The sequence below is a fragment of the Urocampus carinirostris genome, chromosome 16 (genome assembly GCF_059441175.1).
Source record: "Urocampus carinirostris isolate Australia breed hairy pipefish chromosome 16, RoL_Ucar_1.0, whole genome shotgun sequence".
Classification (NCBI taxonomy): domain Eukaryota; kingdom Metazoa; phylum Chordata; class Actinopteri; order Syngnathiformes; family Syngnathidae; genus Urocampus; species Urocampus carinirostris.
Genome location: NC_142364.1, coordinates 27,021,917 through 27,033,116, shown reverse-complemented (window position 1 = coordinate 27,033,116; position 11,200 = coordinate 27,021,917). Strand labels below are relative to the sequence as shown.

General features: G+C 36.0%; 1 protein-coding gene across 1 annotated transcript; it reads right to left on the bottom strand.

The window, feature by feature from the left end:
- On the bottom strand, positions 1–1,961 carry m17 (IL-6 subfamily cytokine M17). Its single transcript, XM_088319650.1, has 3 exons — positions 1,778–1,961; positions 630–772; positions 1–547 (listed from the first exon to the last, which is right to left on the bottom strand). The coding sequence occupies exons 1-3, from the start codon at positions 1,959–1,961 to the stop codon at positions 92–94; spliced, it is 783 nt and encodes a 260-aa protein (XP_088175776.1). The 3' UTR covers positions 1–91.
- Positions 1,962–11,200: the final 9,239 nt, after the last annotated feature.

Sequence of the window (11,200 nt, the reverse complement as noted above, 5' to 3'; positions counted from 1 at the left end):
CAGAACATGTCCCATCATTTTCAAAATAAATATTCTATATAAATATAAATATAATAAATAGGCCTCGAGTCAATCACTTTCTTTGATGGTATCACAAGGAGTTGAAACTTCTTCTTCCTCTGCAAACTTTTCCCTTGAGGCTCCTCAATTCCCGGACTGCATTGGTCAGGAAATCCTTGTAGGTCTTAACCACTGTGCATCCGTAGACCTTCTGCTGGAACACATATTGAGCTGCTGGGTCCAGGACCGGGGGTTCCTCTGGTTCCTGCAAGTTGGGGAAGGTATCCCTGTAGAAGTCCGCAACCAGGGCCCCTAAGCTTCGACCGCGTTGGCCTGCATTGCCGAGCTGGACCAGCACCGGACTGCTGGGGTCTTGAAGGTCCATTTGCTGGTCATAGACACGCTTCAGGTGTGGTAAAAAGGCCCATAGGTGATCCACGATGCTCTCCAGGCGCTCATACACCTTGAACCCGGAGATGGTGGCATCTGGGATGTCCTGGAGTGAAGCCTGACAGAAGGCATCTGACATGTCACCCTGGGAAGCTTTCTGCAAAAAAGGAATATGAAAGGATATTGAAACCTTCCTTAAAGGATCACACCTGAGAGACTTTTGGGAGGTCCAGACTCACATAAGTTTTGATGAGGTCCCCAGACTCCTTCTGCGCAAGCCTGGACAGCTTCAAAATGCGTTGGAGGGACTCAGAACATTGACGAGGCCTGATGGAGGCCGCATGGTTGGTGGTTAGTAGAAGCAGCAGGAGAGCAGGGAATACTGGAGAGACAGGTAAAACTATGTGATCGACTGCATCAATGTCTCCCCAGAGCTATTTGTCCATCTCATTATTTTTTTTTCTCTTTCTCTCATTGGCTATCTGTCAATATCTTCTTCTGTCTACCTATGTTTGTCCATGTTACAGTATTTCATGGATCTCAAATCTTTGGCCCCGGGGCCAATTGCAGCACCCCAGATGATAAGTTGAGGCCCACACCTTATTAAGAAAGTTTAATGAAAGTGCAGCCCACTCGGAATGGATTCTAATATTGCTGCTTGATTGATTCATTTTCATATCAAATCTTTGATTTTAAGGTTTATATGTAGTGTAGAATGTTTTGTCTAAATAGTTTAGAAGGGTAGATCAGAGTCTTTCTTTTGGAAAACCTCGTTTGGCCTAAACTCAGCCAGACGTTTGGCAGCCCCCAATACAATACAATTTGAGACCCCTGCTGTATTTATTCTGGTTGTGTTACATTATAGCCCCCTGGCTGTCGGTCTATATCGATTGTTTTTGTTTGTGGTTTTTTTTTTGGTCAATCTCTGTCTGGCTGTTTGACTTATTTCAGCATAGGTGTCCAAACTACATCCTGGGGTACATTTGTGTTCCATTCTATAAACTAAATATGAAAGTTTTGCTTTAAAATGTGTACATTCTGTTAAAAAAAACATACACAAAAAAAAGTTGCTAATTTACTACTGACAGCTTTGAATAGATCTGTTTTGTAAAACATTATAATGAGCTATTTGGGTTACTTTTACAAAACAAGTTAGTAGTATTGGTGTGTTCGGTGAACTGCAGTTAAAATAAAAATCAAAGTGGCTTTTGTAACATCGATTTTCTATACCTTGCCCCAAGATCAAGTAGTATGAACATCTCTGATCTACAAAATCTTTCTCTAGCTTCCTCTGTTTATCACTTTTTACACCATCTGTGTTAACCTCTCGATGCAAACTTCTGTTTAAACATTGCCAAGTGAATGGCCCACCCAAATCATCGCTTACTTTTTGATGTGTCCTTCCACTGAGTCCAAAGCGAGCGTCCAATCATCCTTTTACTCGTCGCCTTTGTCAATTTGGCCACCACGGTCACTTTCGGCAAGGTGGCGAGCGTCTCTTGCATCTCTCCATGTTGTGCGTCTGCTAAGTGTTTTTTTAAAGAAGTGCTGGCAAACCGCATCTTGCTCATCTCGGGAAGTGACGTGAGAGGTTTTTGTGAGGCAACCCGATTTCCCCGAATTTTTTCATTGCAAAGTGCTGATGTAGCCTTTCGGGTGGGAGTTTACAGGTTCCCTAATTGACATAATGGCAACGCCCGAACATGCCCACCAACCCGGGTCGGGGTCTTGTTTAGGCGTGCCTACGCTTGCCATTGCCTCATCAATAGTAACGATTAATAAAACAAATGATGATGATGATAATTATAAAAACGATAATAATGATGATAAGAATGATCGTTCATATAGGAATAAACATCTCATCTCATTATCTCATTAGCTGCAACCGCTTATCCTCAGTAGGGTCGCGGGGGTGCTGGAGCCCATCCCAGCAATCATCGGGCAGTGGGCAGGGAACACCCTGAACTGGTTGCCAGCCAATCGCAGGGCACACGGGGACAGACAACTCACTCGCTCATTCGCACCTAGGGACAATTTGGACTGGCCAATTCAACCTGAAATGCATGTTTTTGGAATGTGGGAGGAAACCGGAGTGCCCGGAGGAAACCCACGCAAGCACGGGGAGAACATACAAACTTCGCACAGGAAGTCTGGAGCTGGATTTGAACCCACGCAGGAGGTTCCCAAGACATGAACTGTGCCGCACATGCGCTAACCACTGCGCCGCGGTGCTGCACCAGGAATAAACATGAGAGATAATAATAATATGAAAAATCAAAATGACAAAGATCATCCATCCATCCATTATCTGCACCGCTTGTCCTCAGTAGGGTCACGGGGGTGCCGGAGCCTATCCCAGCTATCTTCGGGCAGTGGGCAGGGGACACCCTGAACCGGTTGCCAGCCAGTCGCAGGGCACACAGGGACAGACAATTCGATCGCTCATTCACACCTAGGGACAATTTGGACCGGCCAATTAACCTGACATGCATGTTTTTGGGATGTGGGAGGAAACCGGAGTGCCCGGAGGAAACCCACGCAGGCACAGGGAGAACATGCAAACTCCACACGGGGAGATTGCAGTAGCTGGACTGTGAGGTTGTGCGCAACCACTCAGCCGCAGTGCTGCCCATGACAAAGATCATAATACAAAAAATAATGATGATGTTAATCATAATTAAAATAAGAGATATAGCAATAATAATAGTAGTGGTAGTAAGAATAATGTTGATGATGCCCACAATAATAGCGATAATGATCGTAAAACGATAAGAATAATGAGAGACAGGATCAAAACAGATCGTAGCGGGAGACAAACAGGAGCAATAAACAGGACAGGTGAATAAGGGCTTGCCGTGTAAAAACAGAGATTCGCAGACGGACCGACAAAGGGGGACTGACAGGACAGAGTTTAAATTCTGACAGGGAGCCAATCTGCCAACAAGCTGCAGCTGGCACCACATGGGCGGGGCCAATTGGGCGCCATGGCAACCGTGACAAATATGATGAAAAGTTATGATAATAATGGTCCTAAATAAAAACATTTAAAAAATATTAATAACAAAATTAGAAATAAGATAACACACAAACGGATACTGATGATGATCATGAAATTAGAATACGTTTACAAAGATAATAATAATCAAAGTAAAATAATAATTAAATTTATAGTAAAAACAAGGGGTATAAAAGTCGTAGTAGTAGTAGTAGTAGTAGTAGTAGTAGTAGTAATGATGATGATGCCAATAATAATAATAATGACAATGGTCATAAAAAAGTTATAATCTAAAACATGATGACAATATTCATAATAATAGTCAAAATATAATAAATTATTTAAAAATCGCAACAAAGATTAAAAAAAATTGATGATGAAGATGAATAGTGAAAATACAAATATGAAAAAATAATTGGGATTATCGTCAAATTAAATGATAATTAAAATTATAAAGACATAATAATAAAAGTAATGATAATGATTACATGACATGAATTATTTGATCTTCAGGCTGTTTAAACCTGGAGCTTTAAATCCGGTGCGGCTAATATAAAGCCAAAATTGAGTTTCGTTCTTCGATTTGTGTGTGGCGTTTATCCAGGTGCCCCCTCTAGTCTGAAATTTACGGTAAATTTTTACCAAAATTTGTGATGTGGTCGGCAAAGGAATGAAAGGATGAAAACAATTGAATAACAATAATATCCACCACTTATAAGTAAATTCAATAATTTTTCAATTGGTTTCTAAACTAATCGGGATTCGGGGCAATGAGCTTTATGTTTTGGTAGATAACAATTCTTTGGCTATTTCAATCAACGTTTTAGTTTGAAAAGAAACAAGATTTTCCTCTTTTATCTGTGACTGTACGTAAGCATTCGGAACAGGAAGCGTTCTTTCTCAATCTTGAGGTTATTTAAACGGGGGGAGGGAAGGATTTTGGGGGCCCGGCCGGAAGTGCCTGGGCACAGTCATGCCGAGGTCACGTTAGCGCGCCTCTATTTCATCATGACTCCCCCAAAGAGGAAGCGTGCTGCAAAAAACGTCCGATAATACGATTCTACTTATCATTTTTTTATAGAAAACAATCATGTACTCATGGTGGACAGTGACTCGTTTTTAAGTAGTATCCTTCCGTTTGGGGGCACCCGATGACGTCAAATCATATAGTGTTTATTCCTCAGTAGTTGACACATTCAATGGAAAATACCCCGTTAATGAGTCATAAGGTGCAGTAATCGAAAAAAGAGCCATGTTATGTCATACTTATGATTTTTGTTTTCTATTTCTATCATTTTCTTGCCATTTATGCATTTTTTTCTAAAATGCTGGAAAAAAGTTGTGGCACAGCATCTAAATGAGTTTATGTCAAATACAAAAAAAATTGACATGTCTGAAAATAATATGCAGTCACGATTCGGGGTCAATTAATCTCAACTTTTTGGAAATTTTATCAAGGGCCCGATTCTGGTGAACTATCCTATTTTTCTCATTTATAAATGAATATACTGTCAGGACCAGAACGGAAACAGGACCCACTCGCGTAACGTTTCTCTCGTATTAGTGTAGTTGTATTTATTTAGTATTTCTGCAGTCAGATTTTTGTAGTATTTTTGTAGTATTTTTACAGTATTACTGTAGTTGAATTATTGTAGAGTTTATGTTGTAATATTACCGTAGTAGAACTTTTGTCGTATTTCTGTCGTATATTTTCTGTAGTAGTAAATTTGTATTACAGTATTACAGCAGTGGTATTTTTAAGTATTGTGAAAGTATTTCCATAGTAATATTTCTGTAGTGTTTTTGTTGTCTTTCAACTGTAGTTTTTTTGTTGTATTTCTTTAATACCTTTGTAGTATTTCTGTTGTAATATTTCTGTAGTGATAGTTTGTATTATAGTATTACTGTAGTCCTATTTTTGTATTAGTTGTTTTTTAGTATTTCTCCAGTAGTGTTTCCTATTCTAGAATTACTGTAGTAGTATATTAATGGTAATTCTAGAGTATTGATTTATTTTCGAAATGAAAAGTCCTTGTTTTTTATCACAAAATTTTATATTTAGTATTGTAGTTATTTTGGGTATTTTTGTAGGGTAGGATTTCTGTAGTGGTATTATTGCACTATTTCTTTATTATTTTTGTAATATTACGGTAGTTTTAATTTTGTAATAATTCTGTCGTAATATTATTGTAGTTGTATTCTGTATTCTAGTATTACTGTGGTAGTATTTTTGTATTAGTTGTTTTTTAGTATTTCTCCAGTAGTGTATCCTATTCTAGAATTACTGTAGTAGTATATTAATGGTAATTCTAGAGTATTGATTTATTTTCGAAATGAAAAGTCCTTGTTTTTTATCACAAAATTTTATATTTAGTATTGTAGTTATTTTGGGTATTTTTGTAGGGTAGGATTTCTGCAGTGGTATTATTGCACTATTTCTTTATTATTTTTGTAATATTACGGTAGTTTTAATTTTGTAATAATTCTGTCGTAATATTATTGTAGTTGTATTCTGTATTCTAGTATTACTGTGGTAGTATTTTTGTATTAGTTGTTTTTTAGTATTTCTCCAGTAGTGTATCCTATTCTAGAATTACTGTAGTAGTATATTAATGGTAATTCTAAAGTATTGATTTCTTTTCGGAATGAAAAGTCCCTATTTTTTAATCACAAAATTTTACATTTAGTATTGTAGTTATTTGGGGTATTTTTGTAGGGTAGGATTTCTGTAGTGGTATTTTTGTACTATATCTTTATTATTTTTGTAATATTACGGTAGTTTTAATTTTGTAATATTTCTCTCACAATATTATTGTAGTTGTATTTTATATTCTAGTGTTACTGTGGTAGTATTTTTGTAGTTTTTCTGATGCAATATTTCTGTGGTAATATTTTGTCTTTTAGTTTTACTGTAGAAGTATTTTTGGCGTATTTCTATAGTATTTTTTTTTTCCGTAATGAAAGGTTCCTATATCATAGCACAATTTTTTTAATTTAGTGTAGTAGTTATTTGGGTTTTTTCTGTAGCGTAGGTTTTTCTGTTGTAGTATTTTCTTAGTATTTCCTTATTACCTTTGCAGTATTACTGTTATATTTTTGTAATATTTGTGTCGTAATATTATTGTAGTAGTGTTTTATATTCGAGTATCACTGTACTATTTTTGTAGTATTACTGTTGTAATATTTCTGTATTATAGTTTTGTATTCTAGTTTTACTGTAGTATTTTTGTAGTACTTATATAATATTTTTTTCTTTGCAGAATGAAAGATCCTGGCATTTCTGTAGAAGTATTTTTGTTGTACACAAAAAGGGGGGATGGGGACAACATTGGCACCCAAAACATTTCTTATGAGTGGTCCATTTTTTTTTAAATATTACTATTACATATGTTGTCATTAAATGTTGACCATTGACATTACATCATGTGCGGCCCCTTCACAAATGTTTTTCATTTTCCTCATACTGAGGTTTTTGAGTTTTTCCTTGCCCTCGTGTAGGTTTTAGATCAGGGGATGTTGTCATGGTGGTCTGTTAAGTCCTTGAGACTTTTTGTGATAAAGGGCTTTAAAAATAAACATGACTTGCTTTTTAAATATGAGTAACCCAAATGAATTTTAGGTGACAAAAACAAGGGACAAAGTAGTTTTAGAAGATTTTGTTTTTTTTGTATTACGTCTTTGTATTTAAATTCACCGCCTCAGCTCAAAGCATTTTTATGTTTGTGTATAAAACATACAGGAAATGGTGACTCTAAACAGTCACATTATTATATTCTGAATAATTTCCACTATGAAGATTATCAGCGACACTAAAATGACCCAAATTCACAAAGATTCTGAAGCAATTTGGCAAACATTTTTTATGCTGTTGTTTTTCAGCTTTATTTATTTTTTAAATCAATATAACACCGCAAAGAATAAACTCTTATCCCATTGACAGAGCATTGTGCATATTTTAAGTATATTTGTTCTTTTTTCCAGAGGTGTTTTTCTTTTTTTTCTAGTAAAATAAGATCATTTATAGCAAAGATAAGCCATTGTGTTTGATGCGGTTTTTTTTCTAATTATAAGTGTTTGTTTTTTTCTATCTAAGTTTAAAATATTTCCTGAATTGAGCATTGGCTTCTGAACTCGCTGCGACCCGACTGAGAATAAGTGGCTTGACTTAAGTTAATGTAGCTTTAGAGCTTTATTTTTTTAGTTAATTGTCGTTCTTAATAAAAAGAACAATTGGAAACCTTTTAGTCGAAGCTTTAACACTGTTCTGGAGTTAATCAGATTTCAATTGTCTTTAGAATTGTTAAGTTAATCAACTTTTTAAAGGGACACCTTGTAATATTTGACCAGTAGATGTCGCTGTATTTTGTAGTGGAACCCAAAACGAGTCACATTTTTTTGCCCAGCCTTTCAAAATGTTTATGTTTTTTGAGGGTACCCGAAGAAGCAAGATGGCAAACAACCATGTCAGCTCTCTCTGAGGCATCCTGATGTTATGGAAATATATAAGAAAATTATTTGACGTACCATTATTTAAAAAGAGGCAGGTTTATTTGATAGGTCATACATTTTTGCTTATCATTCAAATCAATATTATTGTTTTTGAATGAAAGTTTTTTTTACCAGTAGGAGGTGCTAAGTAATACAAAATGTCCCTTTAAAGTGAACAGTACCTATTTCCAAAATCATGTATAACCTTATTTTTGTCTTAGAATGTCAAAATCAGCAGTGGTTAGCGCGTCTGCGGCACAGTTCTGATGTCATGGTATCAAACCTTCCTATGTGGGGTTTGCATGTTCCCCCCTTGCCTTCGTGGGTTTCCTCCGGGCACTCCGGTTTCCTCCCACATTCCCGAAAACACGCATGTCAGGTTAAATGGCCAGTCCAAATTGTCCCTAGGTGTGAATGAATGAGTGAGTGAGTTGTCTGTCCCTCTGTGCCCTGCGACTGGCTGGCAACCAGTTCAGGGTGTCCCCTGCCCACTGCCCGAAGATAGCTGGGATGGGCTCCAGCACTCCTGTGACCCTACAGAGGATAAGCGGTGCAGATAATGGATGGATAGGGGATGTCAAATCAAAGTGGAGTTTCAATTTTAGCCTGTAAGGCCTGATATCTTCTAAAACAGTGATAGAACAGCACTCGATGAGATAAAATTCAAAATATTTGAAACCATTTTTTTTATTTTCAGGCTGATATTGATATGAGGATTCACCGATCCTGGGTACCAATACAACTAGTGCTTTTATTATATACTTATAATTCCATTTAAGACAATAACAAAAACTTGTAAACAAAAGCTTTCTTTCGGATACAAATGACAAGTCGCAGATGTATCAAACGCACAGCCTACTGCGGTCAGTTCTGGCATTCCACAGGGTTCCCTTCTGGGGACACCACTTTTTTGTTGTCTATGCTGTCCATTGGTTCCTTTAGAAGAAAACACAGGGCAGCCACAATTTATGTAAAAAAAACATTCTTCAGAAGAGGTCATCCTTTGTGTATAAATCAGCAAGATTTTATTGCAGAATTTCAAACGGTCTCCTGCAACGCAAGCAATAATGTAGTCAGTTACTACACCTGTCACTAGTCTTTATATCCCCCTGCCCCATTCCAATTTTTAGGTGGGCGTTTGTCAATTTATGAGTGTAGTAGTGGCTGTGAAAGACAAAAGGGGTTGGGGTGTGTGGGAAAGGCTAAAATTGGCATAAGAAATGAAGCACCAAACGATTTATTCTTCCATTCGGTCAGAAATGGAAATTGTGCAATCTTTTCACTGAACATCATGGCAATTATTGTGTCAGTTTTACAATTCACAATTCAGACAAAACGCCTAGGGTTTTTTTCTCATTTGAGAAGGGGTAAGTAGTATTTTAAAAAATATATATATATATAATGTTCTTTTACATATATTGTTTAGGTTTGCAACTTCTTGCTTGGACACTTTCCATGGGAATAAAAACAGTTCTTAAAAATCACAATTTAAAGCATATTGCACTGTGCACTCAGATCTTGTTTTTTTATCAACAGATTTTTCTATTCTGTTTAAATACATATTCCTAAAAAATGCAGCAAGCACAAGTTGTCATTTCTCCCCAATAAAACATCAACTGTATTTTATTTGTACAAATAGTTGGTACATACTGTTCCTCCCGTCTGTCATTTTTCTAATGAACTTCTATTGAAATTTGTATTTAATTCAATTATTTTTCATTATGTTTAATAAGGTGAAATGATGGATTAAAAATGGGATATACAATTCATTAGGGCAACACGCTATGAGAATTCCACAAACATTTCATGTATTTGTTTTTTTCTAACAAATTTACATTCAAAACAAAATTTAAATAAACATTTAGAAATAATTTGTAATGGAGTGAAGGAATAATTTCTCATATATAAAGAATGGTGACTGAATTTTTAGACATGTGTAGTTTGTTAGGGTGTCAACAATTTAACTTATTAGCTTCATACAAGAATTTTATTATATACCGCAATGTGAAAACATAAATATGAATAATAAGAGAAAGTTATGAAAATTATATGAATATGATGAAACATTTGATAAGAATATTGTTAAGATAATAATAATATCTTTAAAATGTATTATGTTTAGTTTTAAAGGAACACTGTGTAATATTTGATCGCTAGACAATGGTGTATTGTGTAGTGTAACCAAAAATGAGTGCTGTAAAGCACAGGGAAGATTACAAACCACGGCGGCTCATAGTGCCAAAACGCACATTTTTCTTTTATTTTTCTTACCCAGCTTTGCACAAGGTTTGGGGATTTTCTGGGTGCCCTTAACAGCAAGATGACATACAAAGATGTCGGCTCCCTCTAAACAAGGCTCATGTTATTTGAAATTGATACAAATTTATTGACCTATAAAATGCACATTTATATGATAGGTCAGTTATTTTTCCTTATAATTTAAAAAAATATGATAGTTTTTTATCTACCAGTAGAAGGCGTTAAATTTTTCACAACGTCCCAAGTACACGATTAAGAGCATTAAAATACTAATTCACTTAATTTATTGATTTATTTTTTTTGCACAAATCAAATGTAACCTTTTGACCTTGATTATTTTTTTACAGGTTTTACCACAAGAAAATATACATATTTATCAATTACCAAAGGTAAAAATACAATTGTATACATTAAATACATTCAGCGGGGGAAAAGAAACATTGGGATTTACTCTTAATTTAGTGCACGTTTCGGTTGGGTTCCCATGAAAAGTGTGCAAATTGTAAAATCTCATTATTCAAATAGCAACCCCAGTGAATAATCCTCATCTCATGTGTGTGTGTATGTGTGTGTCATTTCATCCCATTTCATAATACAATCGCTCAAAACTGCGCTTGCGGAAAAAAAAACTTGTAAACTCCGTCCCAATGAGTTGATAAGACGGTTGTCGGTGGACGTGTTCTAGTTATATGATCAATACAAATACTCATATCCTCCCCGAAAAACAGCAGAAATGTCCCAAATGTGTCATGTACAACAAGTTCTATGAGCAAATGGGAAAAAAATCAAATTGATTAAAAAGGCACGGCAACTGAAAGAAAGGCATATGTGAACCTTTTGAAACCTAAGGGGGAATAAAGAGGCCATCATACTTTATTTACAAACAGAGCCATGCGTCACGTGTCCCTTATAAAGTGCATGCAATGAGAAAAGCCATGACGCCATGACGCCGCTTGTGTTCTCGTTCTGGAAACCAAAGAAGAAGAGAAATGGGAAGAGATCAGCATCGGACAAAGTAGAAAAAACAACAAGAAGAATAAACTCAAGAAGTACTCGGAAAAAAGGAGG

Excerpts from the sequence above, each read along its gene's own strand:
- m17 (XM_088319650.1), bottom strand. The coding sequence starts at position 1,961 with ATGAGCAAGATGCGGTTTGCCAGCACTTCTTTAAAAAAACACTTAGCA. Across the intron at positions 773-1,777 it reads GTGGAAGGACACATCAAAAA|TATTCCCTGCTCTCCTGCTG; the intron begins GTAAGCGATGAT and ends CTGTCTCTCCAG. Across the intron at positions 548-629 it reads GGGACCTCATCAAAACTTAT|AAAGCTTCCCAGGGTGACAT; the intron begins GTGAGTCTGGAC and ends CCTTTTTTGCAG.